The sequence below is a fragment of the Rhea americana genome, unplaced genomic scaffold (assembly GCF_003343005.1).
Source record: "Rhea americana isolate MKP2758 unplaced genomic scaffold, rheAme1 scaffold_444, whole genome shotgun sequence".
Lineage (NCBI taxonomy): Eukaryota > Metazoa > Chordata > Aves > Rheiformes > Rheidae > Rhea > Rhea americana.
Window position 1 is genome coordinate 81,265 of NW_028186584.1, and position 23,985 is coordinate 105,249.

Here is a 23,985-nt window from a genome sequence, read left to right on the forward strand (position 1 = left end):
GAGCCAGAYGGCATCTGTTCACACTGTACTAGGATAAGGCACTGTCTAACCTGAGACGCTGCAGAGTGTTAATGGCAAAACTGGTGCTGCTCCATTTACCTGGCTCTACTAGCTGTATATGGCACAGGCAAACGGTTCCTCTCTGGTTTTGAGGTCCTAGAGAGTCCTCATGTGCTATATTACAGTACAAGTAATATACTCACTGTTTTCTGTGTTCTTTCTGCCAGTCACCAAGGGGTTGCTCATGCTGCTTGGGAGTACTTTGTTTCAGCAGAATTAATTCCTTCCCTTAGTCTGAACTCTGCACGTGACCCCAAGTCAAGCATGTGATGTGTGTCAGCTTGTTTGCAGGGCACTCTTCCCTCTTCCTGGAGCAATCTTGCTCCAGCCATGTCGCTGTSAGACAGTGTGTCATGGTAGGCTGCCTCCTTCCATAGGAGGATTGTGCTGAGGTCATGGTATATTCCTGGTCCTCTGCACCAGAGAGGATTCTGGCTGCTCCTGGCTTGTAGAGGTAGCAGGGGAGTTGCCTCGCTCTCGGTGCTTGCACCCACCCATTGTTTGGGTGGAATCCCAATGATCGTGTCTGTGTCTTGTCTCTTGCAGAGGACAATCTCTCTAGGAGCAGGGGACAGGCAGGTGATCCAGACACCCATCAATGACTCGCTTCCTGTCAGCAGCTGCAGCGTGGCCCTGCTCTTCCGGCAGCTTGGTGAGACTTTTTCCTCCCATCTCCTTCTCATCAGGTCAAGTGCTAAAACCAGCAGGCCAACTTCTGGGCTAGTCTTTCCTGCGCATAGTTTCCCACCATGCTCCTGAGCTTGGTTTGTCAGTTTAGGGCTTTGTTCCAGCTGCAACCACATGAGACYGAACCTCTCCCCTGGCCTTGCTTTGCCTTCCCTTTCCCAGGAAGGCAGGGGAGACTGACTGGCAGCTCTCCTGTGGCTCCAGAGTAGAGGTGTGGCTAGGTCTTGTGAGAAACAGCTGAGGTGCCTGACAGGCAAGAATGAGCGTGGGGAGGTGTGTTGCAGTTGTCTTCATGCCTTCTGATTAAAGGATATTTGCAGCTTAAGCAAAGCTCTTGAACCTCTCTTTAGAAAGAGGGGCTTCTGTGGGGGAGCAAGTTCTTSGACAACCCAGAAGTTGCTCTCTGGCAAGATACTGAACTCCTTTATTATACAGAATGTGGAGACGGAAAGTCAAAGAGGACTGGGGTTGTTGCTGGAGTCGGATCCAATCATGGGTGGGATTTGGGCAGATCTCTGGTTGGGTGCATGACAGGAACTCTCTTTTTTGARTGCTCTTCTCTGCCCTTTCTCTCCAGGGATCACCAATGTGCTGTATCTCTTCTGTGCAGCACTTACTGAACACAAGATCCTGTTTCTCTCCAGCAGTTACCAGAGGCTCACTGATGCCTGCCGAGCTCTACTTGCACTTATGTTCCCCCTCAAGTACAGGTGAGGGAACATCACCATTCCCTCAACCCCTTGGATAGCAAACAGCAAAGCTAGGGGTCAGCTAGGGATGCAACTACAAGTCAAGCCTGTGTTGTTTGTTTTGCCTCTTCCTTGCTTCGTGCCTTTATGTACTAGCTAGTATGTCTGATAACTACATTTTGGGCACAGCCAGTAAAGGGACAGGTAAGGGAAAGGTGATATTATGGCACCTTGAAGGACACTTTCTCTTGCTGTGCTGAAAGCTCCTTTCCTGAAGCCATTTGGCTTGTGCAGCAGTGAAATTCTGGAATATATTCACAGCAGCAAAGGAGTATTGAACCTTCCTCTCTTTGCCTCCTTCTTTTCTGGGGTAAAATCTGGGCTCTAGCAATGGGAAGCAGGGCATGAGGCATTATTGGCAGTGTCTTTTTTAGCTCAASTTGCTACTGGCATGAATTATTCCCAGCTGTTGCAACTCTTTAGGGAGGGAGGGAGGCTGCCATGTCAGGCTGGTGGGGTCTGGTCTTGCAGATCGCTCCATCATGTATATGAAAGAGGCCAGAAATGCTTAGGTCTTCAGAATCTGTCCCCTTTCCCTTCTTTCTCCTCCCCATTGCAGCCTGAGCAGAACACAGAGCCTCAGTACACAGCTTCCGCTGGAAATCTTCAGTCCCAGCCTCAGGCATGAAGTCTTACTGAATAGGTTACTGGAAACTTGGAGGCTTCCAGAAACCACCGTTGCAAATTCTCTTCTCCCTCAAAAGAGGCCCATGCATACAGGGCTTTTGTTAATGGGTCAGTGGTGGTGGCCAAGCCACCACAGTGACTCCTTCAGGATGACTGGCAGCCTGCTCACCCTGTCCTGTAGGAGATGTTGATGCTGTTGACCAGTGGGGCCCAGACAGGGATGGAGGGCTCCAGCATGTATACTGGCCACTACTGGAACTATTTGCACGTCTCCCAAGTAGGACAGTTGAGATGGACATGCTATTGTTGCTGTCAGCTCCTGTCACGCTGGTTCCACACTGGTTCCTCAGGCTGCAGAAAGGCTATTTGTATTCCAAAGAAAGCTTTCTTTTGAAATTAAACTGCTGGAAATCTTTCCATTGATCAGACTTGCAGTGTAACTCCAGGGCCAGAGAATGATCATGGTTGGTGACTGCAGGTACCCAGAAACCTTGCATGGCTGTGAGATGCATATTGGTTTGAGGGCTGATAGTGACAGTTGMAAGCCTGCTCTCTTGAGAACATAGTCATCCCTGACCTTCACCCTTCAGATGAGGGATTGTCAGCTGATCCTTGGAAGGAGCGAAGGCTGGGTTTCAGGGCTGACTTGTTTGCTGTTCCTTCTCTTCCTACCATTTAAAGCTAGTTCTGGAACAATGACTGGTGCTTCTTCCAGCAGAGAGAGCACATTGCATGTTCAGCAGGCTCTGTGGTAGGCTCCATTCAGCAGGAAAGGTTGGGTAAAGGAAAGAGCAGCTGGGTAGACCGGGACTCAATTGGCTGCAGTGATGCTATTCTTTGGTTGCAGTTTCACGTACGTGCCCATCTTGCCTGCACAGCTCCTTGAGGTACTGAGCACGCCAACACCCTTCATTATCGGAGTCCACTCCATCTTCCAGTCAGAGACCCAGGAACTGGTGAGGCTCTGTGTACTCCTGTCCTGTGTGCTAGGAGGAAGAGTGGTCCAGAGGATGAAGCAGGGGTCATATGCCAACAGTCTCAGGATAGAAATTTACCCCTAAAAAAGGCCTGGGGCACTAAGCTAAACACACCTGATTTGCACACGGTGTGCTTGTTCAGGCCAGCCACCTCAGGCTACAATCCAGACATGCCACACAAACCAAGCAACGTTGGCTAGGGCTGTGCTTTGTCAAGTTTTAGGTCTGCAGTATCTACATAGGAGTGTCTGGGGTTAACCAAGTATTTGATTTTGAAACTCAGCTAGTGATGTTGGTCCAGGAGGCTATGTTTTTGCTTGAATATTAAAACTTCAGTTTAGAAATGGAACTAAATCAAAGCATGATGAGTCTGTTCTAAACTAAAGCAAGCTAATGTGCAGCCTTCTGCCCAAATTGAAAAATGAAATTTTGATTAAGCAGAGTGGTTTAAGTTTTGGGTCTGGCATTGATGTTTGAATTTTCTCCATGAGATTTCTCTCCTAATCTGATGAAGTGCTGTGTGTATTTCTCACCTGAGAGACAAATCTTATTCCAAAAAATTACAATAGGTCTGATGGCCTTCTCCATCTGGATAAACCTGAGAGCATCACTCTTCTGCCAGATTTTCCTTCCCTCTGCTCTCCTTTCAGTCTGATGTACTGGCTTGCCTCTGGATTACTCTGTGTGGCATTGTAGTGGGCTCTTATAMAAGTTGCTGCCTTCACTGCAGATTGATGGATTCTTTCTTTAACTTGTGTATTAACAAATGTTTGGATATGGTAACAGTCAATAAGAGAAAATAACTATCAAAGACTAGAGAGACTAGAGTGCTCTGAGCTAACAGAAGATGGAGAAGAGACTACTGCTCTCCAAATCTTCCTCTCCTAAATTGGGCTTATCCCTCTTCCTAGTTCTCAGTTGCCCAACCAGGAGATGGTAGGGAGAGTGTTTCAGAAAGCTTGGCCTTTTCTCATGCCTGTCCTGCCATTTTCAGCTGGATGTTGTTATCGCAGACCTGGATGGTGGGACAGTGAATGTCCCTGAGTGYGTACATATCTCCCTACTCCCTGAACCTTTGCTCCAACAGACTCGGGAAGCCCTCTCCATGGTAAGTGCTGCAGCTTTTCCCCACATCTGCAGGGTGTGAACACCTCAGGAACTGACCCATGTTTCAGAGGCTAGCTGTGAATAGGACAGCTTGACAGTCACAGTGGAGTCTGGGACTCCCTTAGAGAGCAAAGGTCCATGTCTCAGCATCCTGGCTATATCACATGAGACCATGCATGACCCKGATGGCCTTTGGCACACAACAGTGCTGGGGACGAGTGCCACTTCTGCCAAAGGTTTCTGGGAATCAGGTGGCTAGCTCCCAGTCTATGGACAGGAAGCAGCTGCAGCCCTGAAGCTGCTTTTCCGGCTGCTAGTATATTCCCAGAGACTGCTAGCTGTGTGAGTGCATGCCTGGGATGGTAAAACTGAACAAATTGCTCTATGGCTTAGAGAGCTTYTTCCCCATGACTATTGCAAATTGGTGTGTGTTTGGGAGGTGTGGGRGATTCCTGTCACACTTGTGCCCCCTGGGGTCACTACCTTGCTGTGCTTTTGAATACTGAGCTCTTAGCTCTTGCATATGACATATGTTTCCCCAGCTGTGATAGAATGGCATGCAGATAGGGAGGTCTTCACTTTCAAGTTGCCCTGCAGCTCACCAAGCTGTTCTTTCTGGGACTCTCTGTGACACTAGGATTCATGGAGTGAAGTCAAGCCTTAATGATTCCCTTGTATGGCAGAGAGTGTTTTAGGAGCATGGTATCTGGTCTAGCTCAATCCTCTAGGTTTTGTTTCTAAGCCTCTCAGACCTTATCTGTGGGCCTTGTATTTTTGGAGAATGATTCTTCACTTTTTCCTCCTGTGAACATAGAGATTCCTCTGGGCCAAGGTCTGAGCATGCTTTGTGCCTTGTTTGTGCAGGTGTTGGACCCAGAGTTGGAGGTGGCAGATCTCGCATTCCCCCCTTCGACAGTTTCTGCCTCCTCTCTCAAAATGCAGGTGAGTGGAAGCAGGAAAAGGAAGGCAAATAGGAGCATGCTTCTAAGGGAGGGACTGGGGGAATGTCCCCTAAGAGGGCTGCCATTTCTGCTGGACACCCTGTTCTTTGGGCATGGAGTAAACAACCAAGATTTCAGGCTTTTCTCCATCTCAAGTATTTCTGATTCTCCAAGGTTAAGAGGTACAGCACATTACTCCCAAGACAATGAGGCCACAGCTCCATTTATATTCTGACCTGGAAGCCACCATTGCCATTCCGATAATTGGTCTTTGGACAGGGGGTTGCCTGTTCTACTTCCGTGCTGGAACAGGAACTGGAAGTTGATACCTGCCTTTTGGGCCCTTCCACAAAACTCATGACAGCTCTGGGCTCTGAAAGTACCTTTCTCCTCTGTGTGCTATGTAAGAGAGGCTGTGAAGAGAAAATAGCACAGTGATTCCAGTCTACCATATCCTTTTTCCTCTGGAATCTCTCTGCTGGGTTTTTTGCCCTATTCAGCAGACRCTGCCACTCTTGTGTGTAATCATGCTGTCCTTCCCTGTTTGCAGGATAAGGAGATCCGAGCTGTCTTCCTCCGCTTGTTTGCACAGCTTCTTCAGGGATATCGTTGGTGTCTGCACATCATCCGCATCCATCCTGAGCCAGTCATCCGATTCCATAAGGTAAGGTTCCTGACACACAGGCATATGTGTGTGTATAGGCTGRCAGGCACTTCTGGACATTCCAGGTCAGCTAGTCTGATTCTGATACTGATACATGCTTGGAGAGGCAGAACATCTAGGGAAAAAAAGAACTGCTGCTAGGAGCAGTGTGATGGAGAAGTAAAAGAAACTTCTGTGGCTTGGCCAACACAGGAGGGCAGGGAAGGTGTTTCCACAGCGACTCTGTTTCTTCTGCTTGTAGGGCCTCCTGTCCRTGAAACAGAATTCTTTTCTCAAATTGTTTTATGTGTCTGTGGAATAATCTTTTTCCAATTAGATTAAGTTAAAGCTGGAATGAGGTATGGAGTGAGGTAATCTGTGAAAAAGTTTGCATAAATACAGCTGTGTCTAGAAATAAAGTTCTGTGCTTCCAGCAGGAGACCTCTCCTACATCACTCCTAGGTTCACCTGCCTCCCTTGTTTGTCTTTGACTGTCCTGAGGGCTTTATTTTCCTGTTTAATGCTAGTTTGCAGTCAGGTGCACTATATTATACATGCCTAATGTCATGTAGCTTTCTTGGTCTAATGGAAGGTATCCCTCACATAATGGCCTGGAGCTGTGTATTTTCTTAAGCTCTAGAAAGAAGCAGCAGAGTGGTCTGCCTTCACAGGAGCCCCTGGAGCGTTAGCCACACCAGAATGGCTGGCAAGTTCRGGGGCAGGGAGAGGACTATGAAGCCTTGAAATGTTTCGGACTCCATGGAGGAAACCTGAAGCAGGAGATGACAGATGAGGAGAGGGGCTGGAGTGTTACGGCTTAACATGGCCATGTAACAGAGCCCGCAAAGCAGCAGTCCTCTCCTTCCTGCTGCAGTCATATCCTCTATGTTGCACATTCAAAGTCAGTGAGGACAGGGAGTCTGGAAGTCTTAATGCTCCCTCAAAGATGATCCGAGGACAGGAGCACCTGCCCTATGAGGAACGGCTGCGAGAGCTGGGCCTCTTCAGCCTGGGGAAGAGVAGACTGAGGGGGGATCTYATCAATGTGTACAAGTACCTTAAGGGAGGGTGTCAAGGGGACGGGGACAAACTCTTTCCAGTTGTCCCGTGTGACAGGACAAGAGGCAATGGGCAGAAACTGAAGCACAGGAAGTTCCGCCTGACCGTGAGGGGGAATTTCTTCCCTGTGAGAGTGACGGAGCACTGGACCAGGCTGCGCAGAGAGGCTGTGGTGTCTCCTTCTCTGGAGATCTTCAAGGCCCGCCTGGATGCAACCCTGTCTAACATGTTCTAGGTGACCCTGCTGAGCAGTGGGGGTTGGACTAGATGATCTCCGGAGGTCCCTTCCAACCTTACTGATTCTATGATTCTGTGGGAGCGTGTGATGGCATCTCTCCCATCCCCCAAACCCTCCCTAGTCCACAGGAAACTCAAGGGAGCAAAAGCCTTGTACCTGCAGAAGTATGCCAGAGGAGTGCGTGTGAACATGCATGCACTCTGCACTTTCTAAACATGTGCATCGTCAGCTCTGTGGTCCATAGAATGTACACTGTTTTCTGTTTGACATTTAAAATTAGCATTATGTTCATAAAGKCTTTGAACTTTTTTATGCTCGATAAAGGTTATTCCTGATGGAGGTTCAGTAGTTCTGTAAATTATAGACATTCAGTAAACATAAGAACCCTTTCATAAAATCACTATAAAAAGTATAAAGCATAACAAACTTCTGTTTCATAAAACTCAAGTGCACCGCAGCTGTATGCAGTGTGAAATAGTCATTTAATTTCAGAATTTCAGTCATTCAGCTGCTTTCATCACAGCAACATCTTTAGGACATCTATGATCTCAYGTTTCTAAAGGGTTGCCCAAATAGCAAAATGGTATTTTTCCAGTTGCTTGTAGCATGCTACATATCTCTGCTCCCTACCTCTCCCCTGCTAATAATGTGCTTTCTCTTGATCACTTATGTGCAGAGCCCACAAATGGTACTGTGCAGAGAGTTACGCACCTTCATATTCTTTTCAGCCTTTAAATGTACCCCATATTGCCACTTGGCAGTTATGCATTAAGTAGCTGATTAGCTCCTCTTCTCCTTGAAATGCCTAAAGAAGAGCTTAATAAACAAGGGAAATGGTAGATGAACTGGACTTTCTTGATTGACTGTGGAAATCAAAGCCCAGGTGGAGTTATTAGGGAAGCTTTGCTTTTGGCGTAGCCCCTTTATCTAAAGATTATGTGTTCCTAAAGACTCTGCTACCATGGAGCATGTGCCACTAGTGCTGCTTGTCAAATCTGGGGAGGCTTCCCTGGTGATCTACCAGGCCTCAGAGCACTGTGAAGTAATGCCCCTTTCCCTGAAATGACACAGGGGAGCAGATAGGCATGTGGTTCCCTTCAGAATCACAGCTGTGCATATGTCAGTAGATTAGCGAGGTTGGTACCCTTTTGTTGGCAGCATGCTCCTTTGCCACAGCAGAATTAGAGCCTCAGAACTCAGCGGTCCTTGTTCTCTTGCAGTGACTGTGGCTTCAGCACTAAACTCTTCATCTCCTAGCTTTTTCTTCTGCAAAGGGGAATGTCCAGCTCCTCCATACAACTATGAAGAGGGAGAGCGTAGCTGGCRTAGCAGTCCAGAAGTTGATTTGTGTGGCGTCACCTGGGACTCTATGGATAAGCAGTCTGCCTCAGCATCCTAGTACTTTTTCACGCGTGTAGTGTGTGATGTAGTGTGCAGCAAGCAGACGAAGGAATTTCAGAAGAGCATGCTATCCTTCACCAGCTCCTTGTGAAAGCATGTGATGTGTAGTAGCTGGCAGTGTTCCTGTGGGATGAGTTCTCACACTTGTGTATTAAGAAGGAAGTCCTAAWGGCTGTCTGTAGACAAAAGAAACCTGTTGCTTCAGGCTCTCATTGTGACCAGTGGTGGGAGTCTCCTCCAAAGGTATATTTGGAACAAGAGCTTGGRTGAACAAGCATTGTTCTGGATGAGCCTCTCAACAGAGGTGCTAGAAGAAGCCTGCAGCAGTCCTGTCTCATACTTCCCATGGAGTGCACGAGGGGGCTAATGCTGCATAGCTAGTGCACTTTGTTTGCCACACAGCTTATCACAGAGCTTACTGCAAATCTGGATGTCTCATTGCAATAGGCAAGGGCAACAGAGGTTTCTATACAAATCCACATGGGGATAGTGAAGGAGACTGCTTTGTTCCACTGCCATACTGGCTCCTGTCCTCTTCCTTCATTGCGGTGGTAGTGCATTACCCATGCTACTACATCAGCTGGGACAACTGTTGCCTGGACAGTCATCCTGCTGATAGTGCACACTCTTCTCTATTCCAGGCAGCCTTCCTTGGGCAGAGGGGGCTAACAGAGGATGACTTCCTCACCAAGGTGCTGGAAGGCATGGCATTCGCTGGCTTTGTGACTGAGAGGGGTGCGCCATATCGCTCTATTGACCTATTTGATGAGGTAAGAGGCAGTTTGGGAGCAGCTCCTCCCTTCCCTGACTGCTAGTGCAGCACATCTTTGCCTGGCTGACCCAACCTTTGGCAGCCTGACAGCCCACTGTAAATAACCATGGCTGTGGGATGTATTCCTGTCAACCCTTGCTTTCCCCTCCAAGGGACTGAGGCAGGGAACAACCTCAACACCCAGGCTGTGGTGTTGCATCTGGGCTGGGAGCATCTGGGGACAGAACTGGAGTATCGTTTGGGCTCAGAGTGTGGGCAGTATGGCCAGATGATGCCCAGCAGCAGCAGTCAGATACTCCTCTCACTTGTCCCTTTTTCTTTCAGCTTGTTGCTTATGAAGTAAAGCGAATGCATGCAGAAGAGGGGAACAAGCAGAARATACTGCGGCACATCAAGGAATTGGCAGAGAAACTTTATAAAAATGTGAGTCCTGAAGGCTGGAGCGCAGGTGGGAGGACCTGGTCTGATGGAGATACGGTGCAGGGAGAACCCTGGGGTCAGGGACCAGATCTGTCTGTCTTCCCTTCATTTCTGTTRCAGTAAGCAATTGTTGGAACAACCACTCGTGGTGCTTCAGCCTGGCCCACCTTGCACTCTTAGATGTGGCAGGGGTAACTGCTGATGGACCTAAAAGTGTCTGGTCTGGTGTGAACCTCTCCCACATACCCCAAAGTAGGATTCCTAGTTTTCAGATGGTCTGAGCATCCCATAATTCTTTTCCTTTGTTCTGGAGAACCTGGTCAGCCATTGTGTTTGTCATCTGGTAGAGGACAACCAGCTAAGATCTTTTGAAAGTGGAGTACCAAGCTTTTTATGGCCTATTGAGCACTTAGCCATCTTAGGCCTGAGCTCCTAAATGATGTTTTGCTCACTGCTGTGTTCATCACCAAAGTGTGCTGTTCTTGCAGCTGCTGAGAGTAAAGCAGGATGAGACTGTTAACCCTGCAGTACTGAAAGCAGACTGTGTGGCTTTGGGGGGTTGGTAGCAGACCTGCTGGGGAGGGTGTTTGCTACTGAAGGAGGCCCTGCGAGAGAACATGGGACTTCTACTTGTCTGAAAAGGAACTGTCTGCTTTTGCTTTGCCAGGAGAATCCATACCCCGCTGTGGCAATGCACAAGGTGCAGAAACCCACGGAAGGCTGTCATCTGCGTCTCCACCAGAAGCCCTTTCCACGTTTAGATGAGGGGACAGTCCAATGGATCATAGACCAGGCTACTGCCAAGCTGCAGACGGCTCCTCCTGCTGTGAAGGCAGAGAAGAAGTGCATGGTGCCATCGGGACCTCCCATTGGTATGTGTGCACAGAGAGTCTTTCCTTGTGGTGAGAAGTCCAGCTCAGAGGGAGCTTTACATTGCATTGCCAGCTGTAGGGTTGCTGGCTCTGTTCTACACTATGACATGTCTGAGGCCCTATATGAGCAAAATGCAAGTAGAATTGCTATTTTTGAAAAGAAGCAGTGCTGTGCTCTTTAACTTCTGCCATTTGGGCTGTTTAGAGCTCGCTGGACTTTATGGGCTAGCATGAGGGGATTATTCTTCCAGCATGGGCTTTTGGAGCCTAGAGCCCTGCCATACAGAGCAGGGGAAGGAGCTCCTGTCTCTTCCCCASTGCATGTGAAATCCCTGCTCTGATCGAAGTAACAGGCAATTCTCTCCCCAGCTGCCATCCTGGAACGTAATGGCAATGCCTTGGCCAACAGTGCCCGTCGCCTGGAGGTCGTCAGGAACTGCATCTCCTATGTCTTTGAGAACAAGATGTTAGAAGCCAAAAAGGTGAGGGGGGCGTGTCTCAAGCTGTTGATTATGGGGAGAAGGATGGGGGGGGAGGGCGTTGCTCTGCCTCTCCTCTGTGATGGGCTGGAGAGAACACTTCCTGCCCCTGTTCAGGTCTCTGCTAACCAACGGTGTTCTTGCAAGTTCATGTGTTCTCCTCTCAGCATTGTTGCTCCTTGTTGGGTTCCTAGAGCTTGGCTGATCACTCTATTGAGCCAATTCAGTGCTATTTCTGTATCTCCCAGTTACCTGTAGGGACTGTGCTGTGGGTGTAACCAGGTTGGAGACGTCCCCAGCATTGCTGAACAGGGAGATCCCAGTGGCTGTGCTTGAACTGACCAGACGTTGTGGGATTTTGGTCTGGTTTGCATCTGTGTCTGACTTCAGACGAGCTGTATGCAGACAGCCAGCACAGCCAGAACCTGAACTGCTCCTTGTTGTGGGCTGCTCGTGAGTTCACACTTGGTCCCATCTCTCTACTCCATTACTCCCTTTTTCTTCTCTGCAGTTATTCCCTGCTGTGCTGCGCGCTATGAAGGGCCGAGCAGCCAGGCACTGCCTGACCCAGGAGCTGAACCTACATGTGCAGCAGAATCGGGCAGTGCTAGACCACCAGCAGTTTGATTTCGTAATCCGCATGATGAACTGCTGTTTACAGGTAGGAGAGGGCCGGGGAGAGCGTTTCTCTTTGAGGACAGCTTGTGGGGACAGATGGACTGAGGATCTCTGAGGTGCCAGGGAAACTTGTCTGGTCAGAGGGGAATAACTGTTTCCACACAGCTGCTCCCATCTGTATGGTGGGGTTTTGAGAGACATAGTGTGGAAGGAAAATACAGCTCTGCTCCTGTGAGGGCCATACTGCAAGTGGAGAGCAGCATGTTGGAAAGCCACGAGGCAGGAAAGGAGAAAGGAGTAAATCTGGGGATCTTGTGATAAATCCTCTTGCAAGCTCTGCTCTTCTCCCCAGGACTGCACTGCCATGGATGAACATGGGATTGCAGCAGCTCTCTTGCCACTGGTCACTGCTTTCTGCCGAGTGAGTATCTACAGCATCTTGATCCCTTGTGTAGCCCATGTGTGTTGTACAGATCTGGTGGGGGAGGGGGCTACAAGCAGCTCTCCTGTGAAGGGCAGCTTTGGGAAGCCAGTTTCTGCCTAGGAAGAAGTTGAAAGAGTGGTTGGTCTTTTGTAGGCAGAGAAACTCAGCTATGTGGCCACTTGGACTCGGAACTCCTTGTAAGCCACAGGCACTGGCAGGTTTGAAGGACTGAGAGCCAGTGCTGCAGCCAGCATAAGGGCAGATTGTCCCCTTGGTGGCTGTCTGAGTACAAGGTCTTGTCCAGTAGCTTGTAACCACTCRCAAGCTTGACACGGCTAGCTGTGCCAGTCCTTGAGCCCAAGGTTTTCTAAGATGGCTGGAACACCTATAGGGGAAGGGTCTTCAGGAAGTGAGGATGCTCTGAAGTGCCAACCTTGATTTATCAGTCAATCTAGGCTGAGAAAAGATTCTGTCCCCCAAAAGCATCTGTAACATGAGACCCTCTTGGGCTCTGGGTAGGTGGTGGGCAAATGCTTAGAGGAGGTCTGGTACGAATGTCTCCCCCATGTGCCCAAGGGTGTGTTGCTTTTCCTAGCAACAAGCTAGAGGAAGGATAACCTGGAGAGGAGAAGATAGCACAAAGTGTTTGCGTGAAACTCTCTTCCACTTCTGCTTCTTCAGAAATTGAGCCCAGGCATCACACAGTTTGCCTACAGCTGTGTGCAGGAGCATGTGGTGTGGACCAACATCCAATTCTGGGAGGCCATGTTCTACTGTGATGTGCAAAACCACATCCGAGCCCTGTACCTGGACAACAATGAGGAGAACCACACAGATGAGGTGAGGAAATGGTAACTGTTTGTCAGTGCCCATGGAAAGCAGGTGCTCAGAAGCAGCGCTCTCCTTGTTCCACATGCTGGTAAGGATGCTGGAACCAGCCTTGAGGCAATTTTGTATTGGTTTGGGGAGCTTTCTGTAGGCACAGTGGGGTGAAGGCTGAGAGGTCTTCTGTTCATGTGGAAGATTGACATGTCCTTCCAACTCCATCAGGAGAGCAAGGCAGAACCGCAGGAGTTGAAGTCAGCCCTGGAGATAGCATCAGAACAGCTGAGGCTCTGGCCCACCATGAGCCGAGAGAAACAACAGGAGCTGATCCAAAAGGAGGAGAGCACTGTTTTCAGCCAGGCCATCCACTATGCCAACCGCATGAGCTACTTGCTGTTGCCTCTTGACACCAGCAAGAATCGCCTGCTACGCAGCTCCGGGCTGGGGGATGTGGAGAGCGTCAGTAACAGCTTTGTCACCAACAGGTAGGCTGGATTAGAAACCTTGGGCAACAGGCTGTGCTGCAGGGAGACCTGGGGCAAACTAAGTTGAGGATAAGAGCTCCTTGGTGCAGTACCTGAGGCATCTGGATCATTCAGGTGCAAGTCAAGAGTGGTGCAGGTTGCAATGCCCAACCTGCATTGGCATGGTACCAAGAGTGGAAGCTCTTTTGGACTCCTTGTGGCATGGGGTAGGGGCCTCCTGCTATGGTGGTGGACAGAGGTATTCTGAGTTAACTTCTCCCCTCCTGCATGGCAGCATTGCTGGCAGCGTGGCTGAGAGCTATGACACAGAAAGTGGGTTTGAGGATGCTGAGAGCTCAGATGTGGCCAACTACGTGGTGCGATTCATCAACCGCTTTGTGGACAAAGTCTGCACAGAGAGTGGAGTCACCAATGAGCACCTCAAGGGGCTGCACGTCATGATCCCTGGTAATGTTCTTTGCAGCAGTGCTGGGGAGTGGGCAGCCTTGTGGCCTCACTGAGGATCCTTCCAGGTCAACTCAGGGGTCTGCTCGAGAGAAAATTATGAAAGAAGCAAATGGGAAGGCCAGGAAAGGGGCAACCAGTGCAACAAGTGCGTGGGTGGTGTGTAGGACACGACTTGGCTTGTAGTCTCTTAACTTCATGTTTATTCCCAGACATTGTGCAGATGCACATAGAGACACTGGATGCTGTGCACCGGGAGAGCAAGAGGCTTCCTCCCATCCAGAAGGTATGGACCTGGCCTGCTACAGTGTGAGGGGAAATGACTCTGTTCCTGTGTGGGGCTATTAGCATTCCTTCCATAGTCTGCATGCACCTAAACTCCTTATTGTATATCCTGTAGCCAAAGCTGCTGCGCCCCAACCTGCTGGTGGGTGAGGAGTGTGTAATGGAGGGACTTCGTGTGTACCTTATGCCTGATGGCCGGGAGGAAGCTGCTGGAGGGAATATTGGTGGTCCACCTCTTCTGCCTGCAGAAGGAGCCATCTTCCTCACCACTTACCGCATCATCTTCAAAGGCACTCCCACAGACCCTCTGGGTAAGGATCTTCTGTGTGTCACATCCTCTGTGGTCATGGGTTGGCCGTGCCTGGGGTAGAGGTGGCCAGGAGATCTGAAACAGTGGCTGTTGCGGCAGGAGTTGCCGGTAAAGGCCTCTACCAATCTGTCTTGGGCAAGTGATCAGCCAGTGCTAGGCCTTGCTGGGGACTGCTGGAGAGGCCAAAAGCTTGTTGTTTGCTCCCAGGATTACACAGGAAGTGTTTGCTCTTGGTTACCACCTTTGGTAGATAATGAATACTCAAGTGCTTACCTTAGGCAGCATCTACTGCAACTCCCCATGGCTTGACTCTAGTATCTCTAACTTGCTTCCGATTTTCTCATCCCATGGGGCTCTCTGTGATGATAGCAGATGGTCCAGTACAGTCTGGCCATGTGCTGGGCTGAGAAAGTAGCCTGTGGCTAACCTGTTCCCATTTTTGTGCCCAGTGGGGGAGCAGGTGGTGATCCGATCCTTTCCCATTGCCTCGTTAACCAAAGAGAAGAAGATCAATATCCAGGCCCAGGTGGACCAGTTCATCCAGGAAGGTTTGCAGCTGCGCTCATGCACATTCCAGGTGAGATAGTGTGGGGCTGTGGGCTTCATCTTTGGAGCTGTACTCCCTTGACCAAGGAACACATTGGTGATGGGACCCAGTGGGGCTGTAGCTATTGCTGGCACCGTGCCTTGGGACTAGTCATTCACTAAGCAGGATCATGTGGCTTTGGAGCTACTTTTTGCCTGAGGGGGCCAGACAACCTGTGTAGCAGGTGACAGTGCGTCTGAGGCTATGGAGCTTGAGGCCCCCTTGCAGGGGAAGGAATAGGCTGTGGTCCCAACCCGTGACCAGCTGCAGTCGTGTTTTGCACAGGAGCTGCATCTTGCTCTTTAGCTGAGGGCTGCTTTCTGACTGCCTCAGTGGCTGCCAGAGTCCTGAGAAGGTGTGTGACCTCATCCCCACACATGGCCCTAGGAGGTGGTTCTGCAAAACACTGTAGCAGGTTTTAAAAGGAGAGAAATATAGTAGGGGCAAGATATAAAAATGTGAGTAGTTCTTCAGCATTTTACATCTTGGAGAGATTATGGATACAGTAGAGTGATGCTGGGAGGGAAGCACATTGTAAAATGTGCTGTCTGCTCCTTCCTGTGTGTCTTGTGAGCTCTGGGCTGCAGTAACTGGGCACTGGGAATATCACAGGAGCAGCAGTGCAGAGCAGTCTCCAGGAAGAAGGTATATGGGACAGAGTAACCCTCCATGCTAGTGGAGGGCAGACTGCCCACTCCTAGCCCACCTTGGCCTGTTGCAGTCCCTGCTCTTGACCAGGATCTGAGCTCTACCCTGTAATGTGGGAAGAGCTAGTGGAAGCTGCTGTCCTTAGTTTCCTGGCCCAGCAGTGTTGAGCACACTGCAATAGTCCCTTGAGCCTGCTCTCTGCTGTCCCTGCAGTTGCTGAAGATTGCCTTTGATGAGGAGGTGGCTTCAGAGAGTGCTGAGGTCTTCAGGAAGCACCTGCACAAACTGCGCTACCCCCAGCATGTACGTGGTACCTTTGCCTTCACCGTGGGCCAGTCACCCAAGCAAGCCATGCAGCCCAAGGCCAAGGAGAAGAATCCCTCACTCAGGTACCTGTGCAGTGGAGTGACTGCCAATGAGGGAGAACAGCACTGGGGATGTGCTTGACCCATTTGGAAACTGTAGGGTCTTTTCCTCCTCCAGTCCACTCAGCAGAGATTAGCTGAGCTGGAGTCACTTGAGAAAATTCAGAGCACAAACTCCTCAGCTGAAGTTGAGACCCTGAGAATGCCTTGCTCAGACTTCTCCTTGCACAGAGTCTCTACTCACTGTCTTTGGGGTTTTACAAGGTACGAGGAGGGGAACATGTTGCACATTCTGCAACAGCCTCCTAGGCCGAAGCAGAATACTGGTCAAACCTGCGAAGAAGCACAGCATTTGCTTTTGGTGGTATTCCCTGCCCAGTTGTCCAAGGTGAAGTAGTGCAAACCCTGAGGAAGCATCTCTCTAGGGAGAGGTTCCAGTGGGCATGAGAGTGTCCTCTCTGCTTTGCTGGAGGATGGGGAGCACTGTGGGGCAGTGAAAGAGCTCTGTGYGTGGTGTTGACCTGAGTCCAGACTTTGCTCCTGTGCTCGGTGGCTAGGTTAGCAAATGCTGTAGCTGCTGGGATCTGGTTGCTGCTGCATTTGTGCTTGGTGTGCTGTGGAGTCTAAGCCTCTCTCCTGTGTGTTTGTGACTCAGCTCCCAGCAGGTGACCGATATGTTCCAGGGCCTGACAGTGGGGGTCATATCCCTTGGGCACCTTGGCCATTCAACCACGTAAGATGCCTTCACCCTGGGCGGGAGCTTGCAAGGTGGCATTGGCTCAGGCTGTAGCCTTCACTGCTCCCAAGATTTCTTCTCTCCTGCTCTGCATGCTGCCTGGGCTTTGGGCTTGTCACTTCAGGAATTCCCTTTTCCAGGCTACCAATCTGGAGTTTAGGTTTAGAGTGCACTCTCTCACCATTGCAGAATTGCAGCCTCAGGATGCAGGCTGTCCCTCCTGTTGCTCCATGGCAGTGTGGTGGATCCTGAGGGAGCTGTGCTTGTACCCACTGATCTCTCTTAGGTCTGGGCACAGTCTCAGAAGTCTTGTTTGTCARCTTGTGAGATTTGCTTTATCACCAGCCCACAATTCTACTCCCACTCTCTTCCACAGTGTCTGAAAATCATCTTTCTCTGGTTAGAAAACACTACAGTTCCCATCTTCCATCTGTGATCGTTGCTCTCAGGACAGCATTATCCCTCAGTCCCAAGTCTTTCCATTCCTTGATAAATTTAGGGAGCAGCTTGATCCCCTCATGAATTTCTTTGCAAAGTAAAACAAGCCACCTTCTAGTGTTGTCCTGGTCCCAGTCCTGATAAGGTGATGCATTAGAGATCTCTGTGCCGGCTCAGCTGTTATTCTAGGTTGAATGTGGCCCATTTTCTGGCTGATGCATTTCCCATGTGTCCTTTATTTGTTCTTCTTTGAGCTCATGGTCTCCCTGAGCTGATGGTCGTGTAATCCTGCATGTGTGCAGACAGTTCTTGCCCTCAGGCTGAGGCTTTCTAGAGCTCAGTCATAAGGAGCTTATTCTGACTACACAGACTAATTCKCTCCCAGTTTTGAAAGGTTTCTCCTTCCTGCTTTCTCTGGACTGCCCTTGACAGGTAGAGAGGTTGCTCTGGAGGAACTGGCACAGAGTAGCTATGCTCAGCTGCTCTCTCACTGTCCCTTTTGTTGCCTCACACAGCTCCCCTTCAGCAAACTGCCTTTCCTCTGTCAAGGGAAAAGCAGCTCTGTATCTAGACTGGGCTAGCGGTGTCCCTGCACAGCCTTTTGTGGATCACCTCACCTCTGCTCCTCACATATGTAATGAGTTGGAGCCCACCTTCTCTTAGGACATGCAAGATAAATGTGTTTGAGAGCTCCAGGATGGAGGTGGTGAGGTTTGGGAGAGTCTGGAACAAGGCTCACTTCATATTGGATCTGCATGACTGGGAGGTTGGAGCACAAGTTTGCTCAGCACTGGCTTCCCCTTCCAATCTCTCCCTGTGGAGCCCTAGATCCCCTGCTTGGAGGAATGTGGACTCTTTTTAGGCCTTGTCTCTGGTTTGATGCTGAATTGCTATGGTTGCAGAGCAATTCTACAGCCAAAAAAAAACAGCCCACAGCTGGGGCTGAGGTCCCTTGAGGCAGTCCATATAGCTGGGGAGCTAGTAGRTAACATTGACCTTCTATGGTGGTAGAGTTACTCTTGACTGTGCACGTGTTGAATGGTGTAAGGGTGCTAGTGGTAAGGTGGGATGCTCCTGTTTCTGCTTTGCTCTCGGTGTAACTATGAGTGCTGGTGTTTCTCTAACCCTTTGGAGCCTGCTCTAGAGGCCAAGCTGGACTGTGGCCGTGCACGTGGGTGCCAGCTGGCCACAATCCACTCTCCTCTTGTTCCAGGACACTCTCCAAAAACCTGGTAAAAAACGCCAAGAAAACAATCGGACGSCAGCATATCACACGAAAGAAATACACGCCACCCGCTTGGGAGCATCGGAGCAGCCAGCAGTTCTCAGAGGACAAYGAGGATGAGATCTCAGGTTTGGAGCACCTTAAGTAGGGAAAGGAGGCTGTGGAGAGCAGATTGTCTGCTGGAGTGGGGGCATCTTCTAATTGCAGGAGAGCGAGTGATCTCTCTCGACTGTCACTGTACAAGGGAAGAGGTGTGGGAGTTTCCCTGGAAGCAGAAGATGGCCACTCTAGTCACTTCTCATAATTCTCACCAATCTGCCAGCTCTCATCTACTTGTAGTGGCCAGTCAGCAAGTCTGCTGCAGCTTTTTGGCTAAAGAGCCAGATCAGAGTGTTTTAGCCTAGAAAGGGAGCACAGAGGCACGTGACCTGTAGAGGGCTCCACAGCTCTGAGGAGGGATCAAGCCCAGCTCTATGCACTGTTCTGGTCTGTTTTTAAACTGCCACTGAGGAGGGTTATGTGAAATGCTGGGTTGGTTGTTTGTTGCTTGCTAGTGTCACAGATTGAGTAATTTAAGAGTAACAAAGAACTGGAAGGGACAGCTACTCTTCAGTATTGAAAAGTGCAACCTTGCTAGGCTGGAAGGCCTTTCAGAAGAGCTGTGGTAAATTTGATTTAGGTTTTCAGTGGGGAATAGTGACTGAGATGAGCTGCCCCTTCCTTCCCTGTATGGTGCTGGTCTGTCAGATAGAAAATGATTGATTTMAAATCCTTCTTTCTCTTCACTGAGATACTTTTGAATTCTGCTCCTTTTCCCTGACTTGATTGCTGCTCTTCTCAGCTTGAAGTCCTCTACAAATATTATAAGCCTCCACTGTAGCCATCATTCAAGTATTAGCAAAAACACTGACTATATTCARACTCGTAACAGATACATTTGAAATCCTTTTGTTCTCAAGTTCTGATAGCAAAGCACTGGGAAAGCTACTTGTACAGTAGTCATTAATGGTTTGCATTTTCCCCAGAGTGATTTTACCTAGATGGAGATATCATAAATTGAAAGTCTRGCTGGAGCTGAGGTCTTGCCTGTATTCTTTCCCTCATCCAAGAGGCTGATCTCCTCACTGAAAGAGCAGATGAGCTCATTTTCACAGAGCTGGATCTGGACAAATTGTTTTGTACTGTTCCTCATCTCTTRATGTTATCAACCAATGTGAAAGCACTAAAGTAATCTGTTCCAGGATCTAACTTCACTACACAGAGGGCTGACTTTTCTTGGCCTTTTTAACCTGGCAAGTAGAGATTCTTGCTCCAAAGTCCAATGTCCAGCCCTTTGGTTAGGGTAGCTGAACTCACCCGTTTCAGGTGAAAGTGGTGGGAGGGAACTCTTACCCTGTCCCGTCTCTGCTGGGTTAGATGGATGACTTCAGCCTTGGCCTTCTCCTCCAGCTGCAAGCAGGACAGTCCTGAGCTGAGGGCTGACCTGGAGTTGCCTTTTTATTTGCAGTGTCTGAAGAAATGGACAGAAGCACTTTGACCCCCACCACCACCATCAAACCTTCAGACAAGATGACTATCAATCACCTGGTGGAGCGAGCCTGCTGCCGTGACTACCAGAGGATGGGGCTAGGCACCCTCAGCAGCAGCCTCACCCGTTCCAAAAATGAGCCGTTTCGCATCTCCACAGTGAACCGCATGTATGCTATTTGTCGAAGGTGAGTTTGAACTGGGTAGAGGTGGGGACAGGAGGAGAATGGCAGGGGCCACTGCTGAGGTAGAGGCCTGGAGCTTTGTAAGAGGGCAGTCAGGATCTTCCCTAATGAGAAGAGCTTGTGGGAGTTGTAGATGGGACRTGTGCTGCACCCTACTGGACTCTGTAGAGCCTCTGCTCTCTCCTGCAGTTATCCCGGGCTGCTCATTGTGCCACAGAACATCCAGGACAACACAATCCAGCGGATCTCCCGTTGCTATCGCCAGAACCGCTTCCCTGTGGTGTGCTGGCGAAACTCCCGCACCAAGGCGGTGCTGCTGCGCTCAGGCGGGCTGCACGGCAAGGGTGTTGTGGGCCTCTTCAAGTCTCAGAATGCCCCCACTGCAGGTGCCTGCCCTCTTCACCCTCTAGCAGCACCAGTGCAGGGAGTGTGGTGTATACCCCTCCCCTGGGCTTCATGCCCATGACAGAGCAGTGATGCTCTTGGCTCTCCTCGTAGGCCCCTCACAGACGGACTCCACCAGCTTGGAGCAGGAAAAGTACCTGCAGGCCGTGATCAACTCCATGCCTCACTATGCAGATGCCAGCGGGCGCAACACACTTAGTGGCTTCACCTCTGCACACATGAGCAGCTCAGGTGAGAGGAGTTCTTTCATCAAGCAGCAGCACAGTGGAGAGGGGATGCAGAAGGGTTGCCCTTAGTCATGTGCAGAGGGCCCCAGTCATGGATCTGTCTTGCTGTCCTTCCCAGAGCCTGGGCAGCTACATGAGCTACTGTCTCTGGTCTGSCACATCAGAGCCTACCTAAAAGGCTTACCAGAGATCCCAGCTCAGACCAGGCCTCTGTAGCAGCTGGTAGGGACAAGTCTTGGGAAACCCAGTGGCCCTGGACATCATCTGCGAGCATTGGGAGCTCCTGACTGTGCTCGGATTCGGACACTTGCTGAGAACCTGGTGGGGTTGGGCTGGGAGGGACAGACCCCATTAGCTGAAATCTCGGCACTATTTGCACCCAAGCACAGCAGGCAGCAGTGTTTGGGGTCTGTCACGGGAAGCCTAGGTAAGTCTCTTGCTTCTCTTGCTCTTCCAAGCAACCTGCCCTTCCCTGCCAGGGCAGAGCTGTCCTTGGCGCTACAATGCCATGCTCCATTGTCATTCATTGTCTGTCCCAGCCATTCCACCACGAGCGCAGTCTGTCATTGCTGCAGAGGCATCCAGGGGTCAAAGGATCTCAGGAGAGCCCAGCTAGGGACTTCTTGCCACTTGGAGAGGAGAGCATTTGCTGCAGGCCCCTCTGAGGCCTGCTCTGAGGAGTGAAGGGACTTTATTGTAGCTGCTGCTTGGAGCTGTTGCTGAAGGAGTCAGACAATCTGGTGGGAGGGAGACAAGATGCTGTGGTGAGGAGTCTGGAGCAGCACTGCAGAGGCTGATGGAGTTACCTGGCTCCTGCAGCAGCTGGATGATCCCTTCATGGTTCAGAGCACCTGGGGCAGGACCAAGGGGCAGAGCTGTGGTGCTCACTGATGCTGTAGGGTTGACCGCCTGCTTGCACTGCTGCACCAGTTGCCTTTATGCTGTAGTTCAAGCCTGGAGGGCATTTCTTGCACGATGACCTTCTGATTCCAGCCCTGGGGTCTCCTGCTTGCTGTTGCTTTCCTTTTCGGGCCTCTTTCCTTCCCTTCCCTTCCTCAAGCAGTTGCAGGGAGGCAAGGAGGGAAGGCCCTCCTGGAGCAGCACAGCAAGGCCAAAAGCTGGTGTTTTGTTGGTGCTACAGATTTCTCCGACAAGAGGCAGCCTAAGCTGGGATCGCTCATGAAGCAGGTGATGGGAGGGAAGGACGATGGGCCCGGTACTATTAGCCGTGGAGGTGAGGACGTGCGAGTGAACGCTGCCTTGTGGGGGGCCTTGCGAAGGCCCCCAGGTCATGGCAGCTGTTGTAGAGTAGATGCTTCCCCTTTGCTTCCTCAGGGCTCCCTAACATGGGACAGCAGCAGGGGAGGGGAGGGAGGGGGGGGCCTGCTGCAGCATCCTGAGGCAGCCGTCCAGAGCCACATCATTCATCTCATTCATTGCTCCAGTTGCTCTATCCCAGTCCCAGGGTGCCTCTTCTCACCCACACCCTCAGTCTGTGTCTGCCCCAGTGAGAGCACTGGTCCATCTCATCCTGCTGCCCTCGCTGAGATTGCTTTCATCCTGTGCTCTCAGGGCTTGGTCACAGAGCTAGGGTCATCACTCTCTCCACCCCCAAGTGCGTGTCGGCGAAGGGCCGTGAGACACCCCGAGGTACTGTACTGCCGTCCACCTAACCACCTCCCGGGTGCTAACCTAATCGACTGACCTCCCCACACACGCACTCCAAACCCTTCACGTGACTAATGCCCCGGTAACACCCCACAATCAGCCTGCTAACTTCTCCACTCAGCTCCACTTAGCATGTCACTGACTGGCTTGGTCCAGCTCGCAGTGCCAGCGGTAAGTACTAGGCCTGGCCTGAGCTGATCCTGGAATGTCCTCTCAGGTTTGCTTTAGGCTCCTGGCACATCTGCTGGTGCTTGGGTGGTGGTGGCTGAGGAGAGGGTCAAGCTTGCAGGGAAGGGGGCCAGTCCTGGCAGTGTGGCTGTGGATCTGGGGCTGGAGCGCGGTGCGACTGTAGAGGTGTTGGGGCAGCACGTGGCTCAGCGCTCTGAGGCTAAGCCAGCCCCAGGCAGGCAGGGCGGGGCGGGGAACTGGTCTCTGTATCCGCCAGGTAGGAGATCGTAGAGCACCTAGCAAAAAAAAAAAAGAGCAAAAGCAAACCTGACTCCCAGCATCTTCCCAGCATGTGCTCCAAGAGGTGTTGGCCTGCAGGGTAGGAGCAGCTCAGCCATTGCTTCCTGTGGAAGAGCTGCTTGTCCCCCAGGCCAGGCCCGTCTGGGTCAACACAAACGCCAGTGCAGGCTGCGAGTGAGCCCAGGGACCGTGAGACTGACCGAACCCTGTCTTGCAGGCAAGTGGGGCAGCATCCGAGCCAGCGGGCGTATGAGCAGCTATGGCCTGAACGTGGAGATCGGATCGCGCCTGGCTGGAAAAGATCTTCTCAGTGCCCACCACAATGGTGCCCCCTCTGAGGCCAGTTTCTTGCGCCAGCACCGTGCCTCTCTCTATATCATCGGGGACAAGTCACAGCTGAAGGTAACAGCAAAACCTAGCAGCAGTCTCTTCGGCAGCCTTAGGATTGGATGCATCCTCGGTGGGTCTCTCCATTTGCCTGCTGCAGCCCCAGGCTCCCACACTGTGGGCCTGCCAGGGCTGGTTTACGTTCAAGACTGGGTTTAGCTTTCTGTGCACGGGAGCTGCTCCCCACAGACCGGGTGACATCTGCCAAGCACCATRCTGGGGTGAGCAGTGCAGCAGCTTGAGGGCATGTAGAGGCAGTGGACAGGAGGCATCATGCAAAGGGAGCAACAGGCCTGCTCAGGATGTCTCCATGGAACAGTGCTGATTATCTCCCTTTCCAGGGAGTGAAACCAGACCCGCTGCAGCACTGGGAGGTGGTGCCCATCGAAGTGTTCGACGTGCGGCAGGTGAAGGCCAGCTTCAAGAAGCTGATGAAGGCCTGTGTGCCTGGCTGTCCCTCCACTGACCCCAGTGTCGCTTATTTGAGATCATTGGAGGAGTCTGAGTGGCTGTCCCAGGTCAGTTGTTGCTCGAAACCTGGAGGGGCCTTGATCTATSCCCGTGGTAGGAGTCTTTGCTATGGGCTGATGTTCAAGGGCATGTGCTGTGTTACCTCCTAGCAAACCAAAGGCTGAGAATGGGGTCTGGGTGCTCTCTTCAGAGTGTCATCCTGGCGTGGAGTGGGGGACACTCTAGG

At 50.9% G+C, this 23,985-nt stretch overlaps 1 protein-coding gene across 1 annotated transcript in view; it reads left to right on the forward strand.

Annotated features, from left to right (window-relative positions):
• The window catches only part of SBF1 (SET binding factor 1), a gene marked incomplete at its 5' end in the record, with an annotated part of 44,603 nt that overhangs the window by 14,446 nt on the left and 6,172 nt on the right, over positions 1–23,985 (forward strand). Inside the window, 28 exons of the mRNA XM_085315941.1 lie at positions 607–712; positions 1,325–1,457; positions 2,971–3,079; positions 4,095–4,208; positions 5,072–5,149; positions 5,699–5,812; positions 9,131–9,259; positions 9,586–9,684; positions 10,349–10,553; positions 10,923–11,035; positions 11,544–11,693; positions 12,003–12,071; positions 12,756–12,914; positions 13,125–13,384; positions 13,659–13,831; positions 14,041–14,114; positions 14,229–14,424; positions 14,873–15,000; positions 15,871–16,046; positions 16,678–16,755; positions 18,410–18,549; positions 19,929–20,136; positions 20,323–20,519; positions 20,632–20,769; positions 21,907–21,999; positions 22,338–22,415; positions 23,119–23,303; positions 23,630–23,806. Coding sequence (XP_085172067.1) covers positions 607–712; positions 1,325–1,457; positions 2,971–3,079; positions 4,095–4,208; positions 5,072–5,149; positions 5,699–5,812; positions 9,131–9,259; positions 9,586–9,684; positions 10,349–10,553; positions 10,923–11,035; positions 11,544–11,693; positions 12,003–12,071; positions 12,756–12,914; positions 13,125–13,384; positions 13,659–13,831; positions 14,041–14,114; positions 14,229–14,424; positions 14,873–15,000; positions 15,871–16,046; positions 16,678–16,755; positions 18,410–18,549; positions 19,929–20,136; positions 20,323–20,519; positions 20,632–20,769; positions 21,907–21,999; positions 22,338–22,415; positions 23,119–23,303; positions 23,630–23,806 — 3,879 coding nt within the window. The remainder of the gene's footprint in view (positions 1–606; positions 713–1,324; positions 1,458–2,970; positions 3,080–4,094; positions 4,209–5,071; positions 5,150–5,698; positions 5,813–9,130; positions 9,260–9,585; positions 9,685–10,348; positions 10,554–10,922; positions 11,036–11,543; positions 11,694–12,002; positions 12,072–12,755; positions 12,915–13,124; positions 13,385–13,658; positions 13,832–14,040; positions 14,115–14,228; positions 14,425–14,872; positions 15,001–15,870; positions 16,047–16,677; positions 16,756–18,409; positions 18,550–19,928; positions 20,137–20,322; positions 20,520–20,631; positions 20,770–21,906; positions 22,000–22,337; positions 22,416–23,118; positions 23,304–23,629; positions 23,807–23,985) is intronic.